At 42.4% G+C, this 18,294-nt stretch overlaps 2 protein-coding genes across 2 annotated transcripts in view; one reads left to right on the forward strand and one right to left on the reverse strand.

The window, feature by feature from the left end:
• Positions 1 to 18,294, forward strand: part of LOC133977539 (low-density lipoprotein receptor-related protein 1-like) — a 99,904-nt gene that overhangs the window by 61,825 nt on the left and 19,785 nt on the right. Inside the window, exons 21-41 of the mRNA XM_062415728.1 lie at positions 1,056 to 1,238; positions 1,337 to 1,534; positions 1,665 to 1,910; positions 2,747 to 2,944; positions 4,406 to 4,610; positions 4,805 to 4,969; positions 5,083 to 5,327; positions 5,643 to 5,774; positions 6,820 to 7,047; positions 7,921 to 8,095; positions 11,864 to 11,958; positions 12,060 to 12,209; positions 12,409 to 12,549; positions 13,182 to 13,307; positions 13,441 to 13,572; positions 13,650 to 13,784; positions 14,152 to 14,281; positions 14,386 to 14,512; positions 14,618 to 14,769; positions 14,907 to 15,031; positions 15,215 to 15,589. Coding sequence (XP_062271712.1) covers positions 1,056 to 1,238; positions 1,337 to 1,534; positions 1,665 to 1,910; positions 2,747 to 2,944; positions 4,406 to 4,610; positions 4,805 to 4,969; positions 5,083 to 5,327; positions 5,643 to 5,774; positions 6,820 to 7,047; positions 7,921 to 8,095; positions 11,864 to 11,958; positions 12,060 to 12,209; positions 12,409 to 12,549; positions 13,182 to 13,307; positions 13,441 to 13,572; positions 13,650 to 13,784; positions 14,152 to 14,281; positions 14,386 to 14,512; positions 14,618 to 14,769; positions 14,907 to 15,031; positions 15,215 to 15,589 — 3,663 coding nt within the window. The remainder of the gene's footprint in view (positions 1 to 1,055; positions 1,239 to 1,336; positions 1,535 to 1,664; positions 1,911 to 2,746; positions 2,945 to 4,405; positions 4,611 to 4,804; positions 4,970 to 5,082; positions 5,328 to 5,642; positions 5,775 to 6,819; positions 7,048 to 7,920; positions 8,096 to 11,863; positions 11,959 to 12,059; positions 12,210 to 12,408; positions 12,550 to 13,181; positions 13,308 to 13,440; positions 13,573 to 13,649; positions 13,785 to 14,151; positions 14,282 to 14,385; positions 14,513 to 14,617; positions 14,770 to 14,906; positions 15,032 to 15,214; positions 15,590 to 18,294) is intronic.
• LOC133977537 (galanin receptor type 2-like) lies at positions 16,010 to 17,988 on the reverse strand. Its single transcript, XM_062415726.1, has one exon. It carries the CDS (start codon positions 17,266 to 17,268, stop codon positions 16,255 to 16,257), a length of 1,014 nt encoding a protein of 337 aa, XP_062271710.1. The 5' UTR covers positions 17,269 to 17,988; the 3' UTR covers positions 16,010 to 16,254.

Raw genomic sequence — 18,294 nt, forward strand, 5'->3', positions numbered from 1 at the left:
AACTGGATAAAATCAGGGAAGAAAAGGACTTCCTCCAAGAAATTGGATGCTTTGGGGGTATGAATAAACATATCTTTATCTTCCACCCACACTGTGCCTCAACCAGAGGGCTACAGTTCCTGCCACTTGCCCCATGTGGTGCCAATTCTTTAATGAGTAACTATGAAAGTAGCTGCAGCTGATGGGACTGACTACTGATGGTATCAAACACTATCACTAATAATGTATGATCAAGGATTTCTCCCGATCCCACCCTGTTCTAAGTGCGCCGTGGGTGTGAAATGCACACCTGGACATGAAAATGCTTAAAGAGGTTGCATATGATGCACTAAGTGCTCTTGATTAAAGGAGATACAGGCCACAGTCACCAAAGAGAAGGCATTGGTATACATTTTTAGTAACTAGTCGATATTAAAAGCTAACATTAAACACAAACAAATTGCCACTGGTATTTATGGTACACATCTGTGACAGGTGGTTGTTATTATCTCAGGTGGGTGGTTGCATCTCCGCATTGTTCTGTCATTTATTCCCTCAAATGCACTAGGCACTGAAATCATAGTGAGTATTTACATTTTAGTCAGTATATGTAACAGGTCCCTGGTCCCTATCTGTCAGACTGGCTGCAGCACCAGTCTAATGGATATCATCAGACACCTCATAATTCTCAATAGTAGTTTAAAGAGACTGAAATAATAACTGTTCACTTTAAATGTAAACATGAACCGTGTATATACCGACTTATTATTATCTATTGGTTATTATGTTTTATGTTAGTGTTCTTGTGTGAAGAGCAACTCTGAGACAATAACAAAAGTGATTCATACTAAAGTCATTACCCTCTGAATGCATACTTGAATCTGTTCAGCCTTTCCTGTTGCTAAGACTGGTTGCCATCCGGTTTTTAAACAGACAACTCATTAGTTATTGTTTTCACCATCCTTTGAGGTTGCACATTGTCTGTGCTCAAGGCTGTGTGTCCTGATTTGATTAATGCGGGAGACGATTGAGAACGATGTCAGTTTAGAGCCATATATTGTCTCTCTTTTCCGCAGCCACTCGTCCGCCTGGAGGTTGTCATACAGATGAGTTTCAGTGTCGGATGGATGGCCTGTGCATCCCCTTGCGTTGGCGCTGTGATGGGGACACTGACTGCATGGACTTGAGTGATGAAAAGAACTGTGAGGGTGTCACGCACATGTGCGACCCAGCAGTCAAGTTTGGCTGCAGGGACTCTGGTGAGGAGACCACGATACTTAAAATTCAGAAATATGTAAAGTACATAAAGTCGGGTTAAGCATTTAACTTCAAAGTTAATCCTGTCCTGTATCTGTAGCACGTTGTATCAGCAAAGCCTGGATGTGTGATGGAGACAGTGACTGTGAGGACAACTCTGACGAAGAGAACTGTGAGGCGCTGGTGTGTAAGCTCTCTCATCATATGTGTGCCAACGACTCCACCATCTGCCTGCCTGCAGAAAAACTTTGTGATGGCACTGATGACTGCCCAGATGGCTCTGATGAGAAACTCTGCGGTAAGAAACAACAGGCTGCATTTCAGTACAGGGAGTGCCAAAACAGCAAGTAGAACTCTGGATCTAAAATCATGGCTTCAGTGTAGCTAGCCCTTGAGTCACTCATCTCTTGGTTTTCTCTTTTTTACAGATCTGTGCTCATTGGACAATGGTGACTGCAGCCATAACTGTACAGTAGCCCCTGGCGAGGGTGTGATCTGTTCCTGTCCACTGGGCATGGAGTTAGGCCCCGATAACAAGACCTGTCAGATCCAGAGCTTCTGTGCCAAACACCTTAAGTGCAGTCAGCGCTGCGAACAGGACAAGTTCAGTGTGAAATGCTCATGTTACGAGGGCTGGGAACTGGAGCCTGATATGGAGAACTGCAAGAGCACGGGTAAGGGCAACTTGGTGGGGATAGTGAGGGTCAGGGGAAGTTAAAAAAACATCAATGAACTATTTGGTTGATGAAAACTGCACAGAAAGGGAGGAAGCTAAAGAAGTGACTGGGTTCTGGGCTGTGTCAAGACTGCAGAGGCCAGAATAGTGGTGTGGGTTTGGGATCAAGCAAAGGATAGGCTGCCCAAGCAGGAAACTGTGTGGTTAGAGAAGACTGTCTTTGCCAAAATATGATACTTGGTGTGTGATACACAAAAGAGCAGTGGAGACAGGAGGGAAGGGAGGAAGAGCTTAAAGGCTGTTGGGGGAAAAAGTTTCACTAAGTAAACATAAAAAATGATCTAGCTGTCGTTATTATTTTATGTGAACGAATGTGAAATATTTAAGTAGAAAAAGAACTGTATTAAAGTCAGTGAAAGGGCAAGATGTGGAAAACGAAAACTGCTCATTCACATTAAATCAGCTTTGAATTTTATCATCAACGTAGTTCCCATAGTTCTCTCCCTACAGCAACTAGCCAATGAGGAATCACAAATTTATGATTCCGCTCTTCACTGCCAGGTCTTAGAGACTAACCTCCACCACCCCACCATTTATCCTGTTGCCTGTCTGGCTGCCTGTTAGGTACAGATAACTCCTGTCTTATTTACACAACTTTTTAATTACCCAGGATTAGAGCCCGCTTTTTCATTGGACACTGCACACTGCAGTGAAACATGGCTGCAGTGTTTTCCATGCTGGGAAGCAGGACTGTTCTGCAATATTCTGAATTATAATCAAAAGGTTTTAACACTTTAACATCTGGTCTGTGATATTCCCTCTCCATTTCCACAGATCCTTTCAAACCCTTTATCATTTTCTCAAACCGCCATGAGATCCGCCGCATTGATCTGAACAAGGGCGAGTTCAGTGTGTTGGTACCAGGCCTGAGAAACACCATCGCCTTGGACTTCCATCTTAGCCAGAACGCCCTCTATTGGACTGATGTAGTGGAGGATAAGATCTATCGAGGGAAGCTGTCAGAGAATGGGGGTGAGCGTTCGCAACACTTAATATGCTTGAAAGACTTTTTTTTGTGCCATTTGCTGTTTGTTTGATGTAGGGTTATATTACATTTGTGCATGTGTGATGTTGTGTATGGACTTCATGTAAAAAAAAAAAAAGTCTGTCAGAAAAAGTAAGGACTAAGCGCCAAGAGAAGGCATTGGGTTTTTACTGAATTAGAGGGCATTTTATGAGTCATGAAGTTTGAATCTTTAAATACAGTATTGTACAGTTTGCAATTATATTGTAGGTCTGTTGTGGTAAATAACTTGTGCTTTTAGTTTTAGTTGTTTGGTCTGAAAGAAATGTCACCACCTCAAGCCCAAGATGATGCAATCTAAAATTTCTTGTTTTGTCTAACCAACAGTCCACAACCCAAAAATTTGGACTAAAGTTAGCACTAAAGTAACCAGAAAAAAGAAAGAAAGAAAAAGGAAAGAAAAAAAGAAAGACAGACAGAGCAGTGATTAAGTTGGTTATTCATTTTCTGTCAATCAGCTAATCGTTGCAACTCTAGTGTGTGGCATGTACTGTGTGTACTGGTGTTGCTGTGGCATCTTGTGAACAGAAAATCATACTTGCCCAATCAGGATGAGTGTGCATGGCAAACAAGGCTGTATCATCACTGCAGCAATAATAATGAGCAAATCATGTGGATGAGTAATACTTGTTTAGTATAGCATTTATGTATATGTATTTGTGCATGTGGTTGTTGTGTACCATGCTCCTTAGGCTTTATACTGTAAGTGTGTGTTTTAATTGCTCCAGAAAGGATAATGACTCATCTCAAATAAGTTGAGACTCTCCAGGGACCCACTGGAGAATGAGAGGGTTAGAAAGAAGCTGGGGCTAGAAAATGTCTCTCTTTAACCCTGCAAGAAAACCTCATATTTAGTTTCCTTTCAGCCCTGTTCTGTAATTGTAGTGTCACACCCCCTGCTGAGCCACTACTGTATTTATTTATGTTTTCATTCATTGTACTGACAAGATGTTTTCTCCCAAACATAGCATCTAACCATTTGATTAAAGGCATTACAGTTTGTAATGTAATGTTAGCTTTGAATCCAAACAGCTTGGTCACATTAACATAATTTGTAAATATGCTTCGGGTTACAGTACAAGTCTAAAATGTTGCCATCAGCGATAATCCCAGCCTTTGTAGCCTTTATCCGCACACACTGAAATACTTTGCGAATTCATTAAGAAACTGGGGTGCTCAGCGGGAATGTGTATTTTAATGAGCAGCGAGATAAAATATTAGATCAGAATTCTCCAGCAGTTTGAAACAAAAATGGATAATACAACAACAATCCTGTCAACCTCAAGCACATTTTTTCTTTGTCACAATGATAGATAGACAGATAGATAGACAGATAGATAGATAGACAAACATACAAAACAAAACAATATGTTGACGGCCTCTCCTGTGTTTTTCATCCGTTCTTGTAGCTTTAACCAGCTTTGATGTGGTAATCCAGTATGGCCTGGCTACGCCTGAGGGTCTGGCAGTGGACTGGATTGCAGGAAACATTTACTGGGTGGAAAGCAACTTGGATCAGATCGAGGTGGCCAAGTTAGACGGCACCATGAGGACCACACTGCTGGCCGGGGAGGTGGAGCATCCTCGGGCTATTGCCCTGGACCCCCGGGATGGGTTAGACAGCATTGCTTTATAGTACCTGCTGCTGCTTTGTCAAATGGAGCATGTTTACAACAAATTATGACTAAAAAAGTGTAATGTTTTTATAATTGCACTGCTGTCTTCACATTCCTGTCTTACTACGCCTTTAATGACAGTATAGGATTACATTTCTGACTGCACCCCTGTGTTTTGGCATGACACTGCAGGATCCTCTTCTGGACCGACTGGGATGCCAGCTTGCCAAGGATTGAAGCTGCATCTATGAGTGGGGAAGGCAGGAAGACCATCCATAAGGAAACTGGCAATGGAGGCTGGCCAAATGGACTCACTGTCGATTACTTAGAGCGTCGCATCCTCTGGATTGATGCCAGGTAAAACTGAAGTCACACACATGAACACACTCAAAGAAACACCTTTGTTGGGTGCACATGCTGTATGTATCAGTCACACCCAGAAATATACCTGAAATGTTTTTTATATGCAGGTCTGATGCCATTTATTCAGCCAAGTATGATGGTTCTGGGCTGATCGAGGTTCTTAGAGGCCATGAGTATCTGTCACATCCCTTCGCTGTCACCATGTACGGTGGAGAGGTTTACTGGACGGACTGGAGGACAAACACGCTGGCTAAGGCAAACAAATGGACTGGGAGTAACGTCACTGTGGTCCAGAGAACCAACACGCAACCTTTTGACCTACAGGTCTACCATCCATCCAGACAGCCACAAGGTGAGAAACACAAAAGAGCACAGATACACTTAAAGCTGTAGTCCTGAAAGTTAGGCACAGAAAAGCTTATAGCGGGCAGTTTCTTAAAGCGTGAGTCAATCAGTCTCTGACGGAGGGATGAACACCATTTCTCCCTCATTTTGCTGTAGATATAGGAGCAATTAGTTAATTCATTCACAGCTAGCATGTTCCTTATAAGAGTAAAAAACCTTGTGATAAATTAAAAAGATTATACAATGGTTTATGAAATGTACAAAATTGTAATCATTTCTGCATACTCACTACTCTTTCGCTTGCCTTTAATTTCTTCTGCAGCTCCAAACCCTTGTGCTGATAAAGATGGTAAGAAGCCCTGCTCTCATCTATGTCTCATCAACTACAACCAGACTTTCTCGTGTGCCTGCCCACACCTCATGAAGCTCGGCCCTGACAAACGCACTTGCTATGGTAAGCGTGAGCAACCGTACATAAATGCAGTTCACAGACTTTGACTTCTCTTTGAGCTTGCAGATAATTTCCCCTCTGCTTGTCTTGGCAAAACTGTCATTGAATGCAGCGTGTAATCCCTGTCCTTGCAGAATTGTTTATTTGTGTGTGTGTGGGAGGGAGGTACATAACAAAGTCAGAATTGTCAGTGCACATGTACTTATATGTGTGTGTGTGTGTGTGTGTGTGTGTGTGTGTGTGTGTGTGTGTGTGTGTGTGTGTGTGTGTGTGTGTGTGTGTGTGTGTGTGTGTGTGTGTGTGTGTGTGTGTGTGTGTGTGTGTGTGTGTGTGTGTGATTGAGAGAGAGAGAGAGACTGAGAGAGAGAAAAAGAGAGGGAAAGGATTAAACAATCTAGACTTATTTTCACTTTGAGGTGCTATTGCTGTGACAGCCTTGGTACGCATTGAAGTGTCTGTCCATGAAAAGTGAGAGCGGGCTGTTTATTCAGTGTGTGAGTTTAGTATTCAGGGCAGCACTTTCTATTATCTTCAGGGGTAATGGAATGGAGAGCCCCTTTCTGTCCGATGCAGGCATCAGCCACAACCCTCCAAGTCCACCACCTAGTCTGGCCTGGCCGATACAGCCTGACACTGTCATTACTCCCCCCTCTTTCTCCTCTCTTTCTGTCTATCATTTAAGCCGCCCTCAGTTAAATGATGATAGGACTGTTGAGACCAATGCAATTGAAATGTATCTACACAGACTGAATTCACTTACACTGTGCTGTACAGCTGTGCAATTGGGTTAACCAGCCAGACACAATCATTAGAGTCAAAGATGCAATTGGATTAACTGTCTGTTCAAGAGGCAGGAATAATGCGCAGAGGCACCAATCCATGCTACAAACACCTATCCCTAACTCTGCTGTTAGTGTGCACTCATGCATTTGATTTTTTGAGTTGAAGCTGCGTTTAACTACTGATTACTCTTATTGAATGCTGAAGCTCTGCAGAATCACTGAAGGATGGATGTCAACAACCACCACCTTTTTTTTTTTTTCTGCAGAGTCGCGTCAGTTCCTGCTCTACGCTCGCCAGATTGAGATTCGGGGAGTGGACATTGACAACCCATACTACAACTACATCATCTCCTTCACTGTGCCAGACATTGACAACGTGACTGTGGTGGACTATGATGCTATGGAGCACCGAATCTACTGGTCAGATGTCCGGACCCAGACCATCAAGAGAGCTTTCATTAATGGCACTGGAGTTGAGACTGTGGTCTCTGCTGGTACGGAGGCAACACAGTAGAAAACATATGCAGTACATACTTAAGACTGATTGTCTTCTGTTTTGTCTTCCTTTTATAGTTGATTTTCACCAGATTTAGTCACAGTTCTTAAATTATTTTAAAAATATTTATATTATTTTTTTTACTATTTTATTTTAAAAGATCAGAGTAATCCAACTGATTTCTTGTGACCCTTCAAAGTAATTCATAAAACAATACATGAATAATATAGGTACTTCTTCTAAATTTTCATTTTCAATTCAGATTTTCTCATCTGTTTTCTATAAATTCCCAGATCTGTTTTGGGGGGAAAAAAGACGTAAAAATGAGCCCCAACTACATTCATGGAACAAACTTGCTTGTGCTTTTGTTGTGTTCTTGTGGTTTAGTTTGCAGAGGCATGTACAATTTTGTTTGCTATACCCCTCCCCCAAACAGTGATTATCCAATAATAGCGTAGCAACTGTAACTAAGCACATGCCTAAGTGGTGTGCATGGAAGAGTGATACCATGTTCCCCAAAGAGTTTGGCAGGTGGTGTTTTTTTATTTTAAAACAAGTAAAGTGGAAAACATTAAAAGTCAACTGGAGATGAAGTTGTCAACCATCTCAGGGAGTTAGCATTAATTAACTAGCTAGCAACAGCTGACCAAATCTGCCAGCAAAATGAGAAGTCTGCTTTTATCTAGTCACTATGAATTTTTAGTGCTGAGTTGAAAGCTGGACATACAACAATAACTAAGGGGAAGGGGATTCGCAAAGGGTCATTTTCAGTGTATTTCTCTCTCTGATTTATCAGCATTTTAATTTCACATTCTTAAATACAATTACTAAGAAAATTATGAGTCCTGTGTGTATGTTTATTGATCTTCAGATCTGCCCAATGCTCATGGCCTGGCAGTGGACTGGGTGTCCAGGAACCTGTTCTGGACCAGCTATGATGCCAATAAGAAACAGATTAATGTTGCCAGACTGGACGGCTCTTTCAAAAATGCTGTCATCCAGGGCCTGGACAAACCACACTGTTTAGTGCTGCATCCAATTCTGGGGTTGGTTGAACACACACACACACACACACACACACACACACAGACACGCACACACACACACACACACACACACACACACACACACACACACACACACACACACACACACAGAGAGACACACACACGCACACACACACACACACACACACACACACACACACACACAGAGACACACACACGCACACACACACACACACGCACACACACACACACACACACACACACACACACACACACACACACCACACACACACACACACACACACACACACACACAGAGCATAAAGCTGTCACCCTTGTTCAAAATGAAGCTTGCAGAAATTGCTATGATACATCCTGATTTCACCTTTAACCTACAAGACATACACACAGTGCACACACACGCTCTCTGGCGGTCAGGTTGCCCTCTGTTTGCTGCCAGTAAAGACTGAGTAGTTTGGTATTGATGGTTGCTGACCTCTTAAGGCCTAAACGCACTGAAAGCGCCCGACACACACATTTTGAAGTACACCTATTTTTTTAAATGGCCAAACGTGCACTAAAAGTGTTATGGGGCTCGTCAAATTGCCTTGAAACCCCTACTCTGACCGTGTTTTGATTTTGGAGTGTCAAATGAGGACCCAGCAATCAAAGCTATTTTCTGCAGCTGAAAAAAGAGAGAGATAGTGCAAAAGAGCTGAGAGCACAAGGGAGTGAGAGAGAGACAGTCAAGCGAAGAGAAGGACCAGCGGTGGAGTGAATGAGAAGAATGGTTTCGTTCTAAAGCACAAATAAATAAACATCAAACACTCAAAAGATGATTCACTGTGGAAACAGATGCTTTTAGTTTCATTTTCCTCCTCTGCATTTCTCCTTTTCATTAATTTATTACATCCAACTAATGCAGCAGCAAATACAAAGAACAACAGGACAGGTCTGTTGTGGTTCTATGGTGTAAGTGTTTCACCTCTGATGCCTGCAGTGCGCTATAGGAGCATCAAATGACCTGCGGCAAATGAGACACGTCATTAATCGATTTCAGTGTGTTCGGGCCTTTACTTTTTCTTCACTCAGGAAGTGGTTCCAATTTCTCTCCCCTCCTCATTTCGTCTATCTCCCCTGTCGTTCTCTTTCCCTCTCTAGCTCCATTTCGTGTAAAGCTAGCTCCTGCGCTCGGATAGACTATATGAATAATTTACAGTCAGTGACTCTGAAACTTTTTGTAGCTATTTCTGTTTCAGCGTTTATCTTACATCTCGTTGCTTTCTGTCTTGTTTAGCAAATCTTCATTTTTCCTTCTCGTCCTCCCTCCTGAAACTTTACCTCCCTCTTCCTCCGCTCTCCAAACAAAACGTGCCTGGCCTCTCTTATTACCAGCAGAGCAGAGACAGACCATCTGTATTTATGGTGGTCCTGCAGGAATACGTGTTCTTTAGAGTATTTGAGGTGGATGAAGAAAGGATATTTTCTTAAGAAATGTCTCTGTCTTCTTGTGTTTTTTTGTGTACTCCTTCCTCTCTTTGAAAAACTTAGCCTACTTAAGCGGAGGAATGTTTCCGATCCGAGCATTGTTGGCATGGGGTGAAAATGAGAAGCAGATGCCGGATCCATATGCTGAGGCTGTCTCCTCTTTCTGGCATACAAGCACACCGCCAAGAACATGTCCAGGAGTGGGCGGAGGCAAAGAGAGTTGAAGAGGGACAAACTCAAATGTGGGAGTTTAAATGTTTTAGACATTTTATTTAAAGGCATGTTAGCAAACAAGTGAAGGGTGTGGTGGAAGCGGTTGAATTGACAGGAAGTGGACAATGGGGGCAGAGGATCTCCCCTTTAAACACAAGTCTCATTTCCCTTATTTGATCTTTCCTCTCTCCTCTCTCCTTTCTTGAACCAAAACAATTTCTGGTTTGCCATCGTGAAGCCTGGTTAGACTGATCTGATACATCACTGAGTGGAGACAGATTACAGATTAAACTCAAGTGTATCACTCCCAATTTTTTTCACCATCTAGTTAAAAATATGTATTAAATGTTGTTCTGAAGAAACAACTTTCTCATTTATTAGAAAGATTTTTCTTTTCATGTTCTTTCTGTTTTTTCTTCCATTAACTTTTATTATGGATAAAATTGAAGTTAGGAAGAGTCTGTCTGTCAGCAAGAAACACAGTGGAAACACATTTATATTTTACATTATTTATCGTCATTTCCATTCACTCACATGTGAGGCTGAAAATCCCTGAGCGTTGGGTTTGTTATGTGTTACTGCACATAATTTCAATTTGGCATTAAACGTTTCGCGTAATAGATCATTTCCAGTGTTCAAAGGACATCCTAATTGTATTCTGAGTTACTAAATAATGAATTCACAATCGAAATATCAATAAATACAGACTCATATAAATTATAAATAATATAAATGCATTCTGCCAGTAGAAATGGTCCATGTGCCTCTGAGCAGGACTCAGGTTTTTATTTATGTGCAGGTGTTTGTCAAACAGGTAACAGGTTACAGAGAGAAAACACTGCTGCTCTGGCAGTGTGTTGTTATTAGTGTCAGCAGAGTGCACGTGTGCAGACCAGGGTTATTATAGTTTTGAAATTTCCCATTAGTTTTTATTTTTATTTAGTTTTTCAGTTTGCTTTTTTATTTCAGTTTAGTTTTAGTTAGTTTAACAAGTGATTAAGTAGTTTAATTTAAGTTTTATTTTGAGGAATTGACTAGTTTTAGTTTAGTTTTTATTTAGTTTTAGTCTTATTTTTAGTTTTTCAGGTATTAGGAGGAAAGCCTTGATTAGTAGAAGCTGAAAAGGATTAAATAATGCCTGACACTGAGAAGGACTCAGTGTTTGTGTGCTGTGTTTGTGGTCTCCCTACTGGTACTAACCCGTTATCTCAAGAAGTCAAACTGAACAGAATACAGAATCAGAATCAGAGTCAGAATACTTTATCGTCATTTGAACATCACTGTTCCAACGAAATTCTCGTGCAACCCCTCAGTGGTGCAACATAACAGACAGTATAAAAATATACAGTAAAAATGGAGGGAGAAAATGAAAAGAAAACTTAAACTAGGCTGATTTTATCTGCAATTCAGTTTAGTTTTAGTTAGTTTTGCATTATTCATTGTTATTTTCGTTTTTTTACAAAACTCTTATATATTGCTATTAAAGTGCTGTACAGTTAGGTATCATAAACAGATACTTCATGCTGTATTTTGTTGTCCTATTGAAAACAAGATCTCTACTTTAAAAGAGACTTGAGAACGTATATCTAACCAGCATACCAACCACAGGTAAACAAATCCATTAGGCCAGGCGACCAACAATTCAGTGAAAGAAATAAGATGTCAGAGATATCAGATAATACAGCTTTAAAATCTCCCAGGGGGGATGAATAATCTAGCTTGAGTGCCGTTTGCGGTTCATCTGATTCAAAAGGTGCATAGCTTTTGAATACAGTCATGCCGACTTTAGTGTGTACATAAGGGATATCTAGGCTTGAGTAATTACTGGAATGTGTGTCATTTGTATGAGATAAGAGATGTGAGGAAGATTGCAAAGTTTGTCAATAGAGCTTTATAGGTGATTATCATGAGTTTACTTTTCATCAACAGTGCAGAAAGTTCAGAATGACAAATTGATTTCTACACATCATGAGGCCTTCTTTTCAATAAGAAAGCCCCTCCAGTTTTGCCACACAGTGAGCACTGAGGTTTGTGTTGCCTGGTTTGAGAGGCACAATCATGTTCCATGTTGTAGCTTTGCTGATTTTCTCTGCCTGCATCCCTCAGGAAACTCTACTGGACAGATGGGGACAACATCAGCATAGCCAACACAGATGGTAGCAACCGCAGTGTGCTGTTTACCAACCAGAAAGGCCCCGTCGGTCAGTGATTTACTGCAAATCTTTGTGTGACTGCATGAGAGACAGTACACCCTAGTGACAGGACAGGTCCTAACACTTAAGCTCTCTCTTCTGTTGTCCAGGTCTCTCCATTGACTTTGACACCGAGCAGCTTTACTGGATCAGCTCGGGAAACAGCACCATCAACCGCTGCAAGCTGGACGGCTTTGGACTGGAGGTACTTGAGGGTGTCAAAGGCAAGCTGACCAAGGCTACTGCTCTGGCTATCATGGGTAGGTATCCAGAAATTGTTCATTCCAGCTGGTGATAATTTTTTAATTGTTATTATAGTAGGCTATTCAATCCCACATAGAGAGTCCACTCATGACATTTGATAACATCCCTGAATTGTGTGAAGTTTAGGTTTATTCAGTGTTGCATCTGGTTCTAATGAAGAGTGTTGACCATCCTATTTGGTGTTGTGTCCTTTAGGAGAAAAATTGTGGTGGGCAGACCAAGGAACTGACCAGATAGGCACCTGTGACAAGAAGGATGGTGGCAACTGGAAAGTCCTGAGGAACAGCACGTCTCCCATGATGCACATGAAAATCTACAATGAAACTGTGCAAAAAGGTGCTGCCACATGCCATCTTTTTTTCTGAGCTTTATAAGCATTTGTTTGGGTTAAATTGCGTAGCAAAAAAAATGTGAAGAAAAGAAGTCTTAGTCTGATTTAAGATCTGTTTTGCTTTCTACATGTAGGCTGTTTATCTAAGCTAGAGCACTTCTGTTTATGTCTCCTTTAAGGCTGATTCATTGCAGGTTGCTCCACACTTTTGATAAGTGTTTCTTGACAGAAATTATGTTGAACAGAAAGAAGTGCTGTTTGACACTTTCCTTTCTTGTAATGTGGAGAATTTTGTCATGTCGCAGTCACCGTCATATGTTTTTGCGCTCTGTCAATGGCGTTGCCATGGAGATTGTAGTTTTCACTGAACTTCTTTATTGGTATTTTGGTCTATAACTTTAGATAACATGGAATATCCTTGTTTAATTAGTCTTGGTCAGGATGATATAATGTAACTAAACCAGCTGGCTGGTTACCATGGAGACGACTCAAACCTTTAGCTGAAGCATAAATTGAAAACACTGCATGCCTCTTTAATTTCTGTTGAGCGACACTTATCAAAAGTGTTGAGCGACCTGCCATAAATCAGCCTTTCATTTCTTTTGTGTATTTGTTGTCATGCTCTTTGTGTTTCCAGGCACCAATCTCTGCAGTAATAACAATGGAGACTGTTCCCAGCTGTGTCTCCCCACCTCCCCATCCACCAGAGCCTGCATGTGCACTGCAGGATACAGCCTGCGTAGAGGGCAGCAGTCCTGTGAGGGTATGGCACATTTATGCATATAAATATTCTTGATTTCATACACATTTGAATCAAAGAAATTAATTAAAATAATAACAGAGTGATGCTGAACAAACTTTTTAAAGGGTCAAAACTTGCAATTGTTTTTATGTAGGTGTTGGCTCTTTCCTCCTGTACTCTGTGCATGAGGGTATACGTGGTATTCCTTTGGATCCATCAGACAAGTCTGATGCCCTGGTACCAGTGTCAGGCACCTCTCTGGCTGTGGGCATAGATTTCCATGCTGGTAAGACTTCACCACTATATGTAGTGTATGTGTGAAAAATTCTGTCCAGCTCTAATATGTATCACTCGTTTTTCCAGACAATGACACTATCTACTGGGTGGACATGGGCCTGAGCACCATCAGCAGGGCCAAGAGAGATCAGACCTGGAGAGAGGATGTGGTCACTAATGGCATTGGCAGGGTGGAGGGCATAGCTGTTGACTGGATAGCAGGTGAGAGACACCTCAGATAAAATGCAGTCATGGAATTCAAACATTATCATTATCAATTAATCAGATTAATGAATTGAAAGCAATAGAGAGAATAACTGAGACACGTGGAAACCAATACAGACAAAAGAGACAGTTGAGCAGTGTAAAAGAATGATTACTTCTGGTCACGTGTTGGTGGCATGGACATCTTTTGAACTGCAGATGACCATAGGTGACCCTTGTCTGCCTCTTCCACTGTCATGCTCCATAATATCTGCTCCACCTTGTCTGTGTTTCATCATGTAGTGTCAAAAAGCAGTTGTTGGTGCAGTTCAGCATGTGTACAGGAGCTGCCAGAGCATCATTGTTTCTCTTCCGTCCTCTACAGGCAACATCTACTGGACAGACCAGGGCTTTGATGTTATCGAAGTGGCCAGACTGAATGGCTCCTTCCGTTACGTGGTGATCTCCCAGGGCTTGGACAAACCTCGTGCCATCACTGTCCACCCTGAGAAAGGGTAAGAGGAAACAATGATGGGTCTCGCTTAGTTATTACAGCAGTTGTCTTCAGTTTCTGCTGTATTAATTATTGAGGAAGTTAACTCTGTATTTTTGTGTGTAGCTACCTGTTCTGGACAGAGTGGGGCCAGTATCCCCGTATTGAACGGTCTCGTCTGGATGGCTCTCAGAGGGCTGTCCTGGTCAATGCCAGTATCAGCTGGCCCAATGGTATCTCCATTGACTATGAGGTACAGTTAAACAAACCACTCATGTATATATATCACATTGATCCAGTGCAGACAGTTGACCTTACATCACAACAACATTGAAATCATTGCTCTGTTTGCATATAGGATGGTCTGTTGTACTGGTGTGATGCCAGGACAGATAAGATTGAGCGTATCAACTTGGAGACAGGAGAGAACAGGGAAGTGGTGCTGGCCAACAACAACATGGACATGTTCTCCGTGTCTGTGTTTGAGAGCTACATCTACTGGAGTGACAGGTCAGATACACCCCCTCCATCAGGAGGATTATTTATGGATCATTTGTGAGTGATATTAAACCACTGTCTTATTATTTTTTCTCATTTTCTAGCTTCAGGCTCTGTTTAATGCTCTTTGTCTGTCTACTTTCATGCAGGACACATGCCAATGGCTCTATAAAAAGAGGAAGTAAAGACAATGCCACAGATTCTGTGTCTCTGAGGACTGGTATTGGGGTGCAGCTCAAAGACATCAAGGTTTTCAACAGGGCCAGACAGCAAGGTAAGCACAGAGGGTTTTACTATAAAAAGTTTGCTTTTCATGCAAAAATTAAGAATTGTATTTGTATGTTTTTTTAGATTAGTTGTACATTTTCATGGATGTGTATTTTCATTTATAATGAATTCAATCTGATGTTAAAATTGTACTTATTGATCTCTTTGTGGTTGTAATGTTTGTGTGCAGGAACTAATGTGTGTAAAATCAACAACGGTGACTGCCAGCAGCTTTGTCTTTACCGTGGCAACAAGCAGCGTACATGTGCTTGTGCCCATGGCATGCTGGCTGAAGATGGGTGCAGCTGCCGTGACTACGATGGCTACCTGCTCTATTCAGAGCGCACCATACTAAAGAGCGTCCACCTGTCAGATGAAAACAACCTGAATGCCCCCATAAAGCCATTTGAGGACCCTGACCACATGAAGAATGTTATTGCACTCACTTTTGATTACAGAGGAGGGGGAGGGAAGGGAGCTAACCGTATCTTCTTCAGTGACATCCACTTTGGCAACATCCAGCAGATCAGTGATGATGGATCTGACCGCAAGACCGTGGTAGAGAGTGAGTATTCCCCCATCTTAGGATTGTGTAAGCCATTTCTTTACATCCTCTTTTTCTTTATCTATAGTGCCCCCCCCTCGCCCTCCCATAATTGATATGTGGCTTGTAATTTGTTAAGAGTCCTTTCTGGTTTCACCGCAATAACAAAACCGAACAGCTGGAGTTCGCCAAAACAGAACCAGGAAGATTTTTTCTGAAGTTTAAGTCAAACTAGAAACAAATAAACCTTTTTTAACTGTGCTTTGAGAACACAGTGTACATGAATATAAACAGGTCCAGCAAGACAGATAGACCTTCATTCACCTTACCTCAGCACAACAAAACATAAGGGCACCGTTAATGTTTTACCAAAGTTCCATTCCTTTAATCAGTTTTTACAAGGAGTACATGATTCAGGATTGTTTGTATCAATGTCCCTGTAGAGCAGCCCCTCCCAGGGCAAACAGTTTGATCTTGAGACTAAAAAAGTGAGTGTTATTAAGAAGTGAAGTCTTTGAGTGAGGTACGCTGTTGTTTTGCCTTGTTAGGTAGACTTTCTTCTTGGTGGTCCATTTTCTTCATATGAGTCTGTAATTGTTTTTTTTAATTCTCAGTAGTCGTGATATGCTCAGTGGTTGTGTGTCAGCTGGTCAGTTACATTGGGCTAGGTGCTGATAGTAATTCTGTCAGGCAGCAGCCATAGCAAAAGTCCCACTGGATCTTTGTCCTCCCCTCTTGAACAGCCCCAGTAGGTCCTGTCTGAACTTTTGGGACATGAGCACATAGAGGATTGGGTTGATCACTGTGGAAGAGGTGGCCATGAGCCGTGCAAACACACTGAAGCTGCCATAACGCGGTGAAGAGCCAGTGGCCCCTAAGCTTTCATCCACCAGTAAAGCCAGTGTCAGGCCATAGGACGGCAGCCAGCACAGAGTAAAAGCCAGCACCAGCATGGCTGACGTCCGGGTCACCTTACTCTGGTAGCGCTCTACTTGAGGGGCCCTGCCACCATGCTGACTCCGCCACAGGAACATGTAGATTCTGCCATACGCCACTGCAATGGTGACCAGTGGAAGCAAGAAGGCCACGAGGAAGTGAAACAATCCATAGATCAGCTGGTCTCTGTGGGACAGGAAAGCGAAGCAAGCTAGGCCATCAGGTGCACGGCGCTGCATTCCCACAGAGCGAAAAACCAGCTGGGGAGTTGCCAGGCAGCAGGCAGGGACCCAGAGCAGGGCAGCAGCTATAGAGACCCGGCGATGAGAGAGGAGGGAGTAAGCTCTGGCAGGCTGCACCACAGTCAGATAGCGCGACACAGCCAGCGTGCCCAGTGTGAAGACGCTGGCTGAGGAGCAGGCCGATCCTAAGAAACTCACCAGTCGACACATGAAGTCCCCAAATGGCCATTGCTGCATGGCAATGGCTACAGTGTGGAAGGGAAGCACGAAGAGCAACATCAGGTCTGCAGAGCTCAGAGCCAGCAGGAGGACGTCTGTCCCTGTGCCTGTCATTGAGCTTTGAGGAGGTCCTCTCCTCTGCCTCCTACACAGGATCACCATCACCATGGTGTGACCCCCCACACCAAGCACCAGAATCAGCGTATCAAATATGGGGACTAGGACCTGCTCCACTTCATGCAGCCCAGTGTCACTGAAGTTTGTCAGCTGATCCTCTTCACCTGTGCAGTTCCCCAGCAGCATTTTTCTGTCTTCAGTAATGGAGATGTCTTCCAGTCATTTTGCCACTATTAATTTGTGGGTCAATACCCTTGAGCCAGTCATTAAACTACTGATAATACATGATGTAGAAACGATTACTCATACTGTGAGTCAATGGAAGTTTACTCAGAAATAATATTACACAAATGTCCAACTTCCAGTTACCTTAAGCTTGAAAATAAATTCACCACTAAGAAATGAAGATTGATGTTAAATACATATATACACATTACATATATTCATGTCCATTCTGACACCGTGGAAATGACATCCTAAAAAATGTCCCATAACAAACATCCAGTGAATAAGCAATTCCGTAGTTGTTGAAGTGGCTTCCCATGTTCTGTATGTGAATCAAGCCATTCCAGTCATTGCAATCAGCTCCACCTTTGATTAGCTGGGGGCGATAGAGGGAATAAAATGACATCCGAGCCCTCCTTTTAAGTCAAGACTCCACCAATTTCTTAGCTGCTGGGGTTTTCTTCTCTCTCTCTGGACTCCTGTTAAGGACATCCAAGTGTTGGGAACAAAATGCTGTAGATTGTGTGATTTCCCATCACCTCAGAGCAGGCAGCTTCTCCATATGACATCCCAATCAGGCCTTGTGCTCAGAAATCCACAATCAGCCTCGGCTCGGCTTCCGAGGAAGGGATCTTTTGAGAAACAGAATGGTAGCAGAGAAGGGAAAAAAAGGCCAATAGCTCGACAGTAAAAGTCAGTAAACGGTAGGTGAACTCTGGACTGATTATCAGGGAGTATGACAGAGATGGGCTGGCTTGCTATCTGTGGGAGGGCCTTATGAGGCCAGACATAGTTTTTCCCAGGGTCCACTGTTTATGTTAATTTTCTGAACGGATCCATACATTTTCTATCAGTGTTTATCAGCACACAGATATTCAGAACATACACAGACATAGTATACGCACAAAGAGATACAGAGTGAAATAGTGTTTGCCTTCAGAAATCAGGGTAATTATTGACTGTCGCTCGGATAGAAAACACTCAGCT

Source organism: Scomber scombrus, chromosome 3 (assembly GCF_963691925.1).
Source record: "Scomber scombrus chromosome 3, fScoSco1.1, whole genome shotgun sequence".
NCBI lineage: Eukaryota > Metazoa > Chordata > Actinopteri > Scombriformes > Scombridae > Scomber > Scomber scombrus.

Excerpts from the sequence above, each read along its gene's own strand:
- LOC133977537 (XM_062415726.1), bottom strand. The coding sequence starts at position 17,268 with ATGCTGCTGGGGAACTGCACAGGTGAAGAGGATCAGCTGACAAACTTC.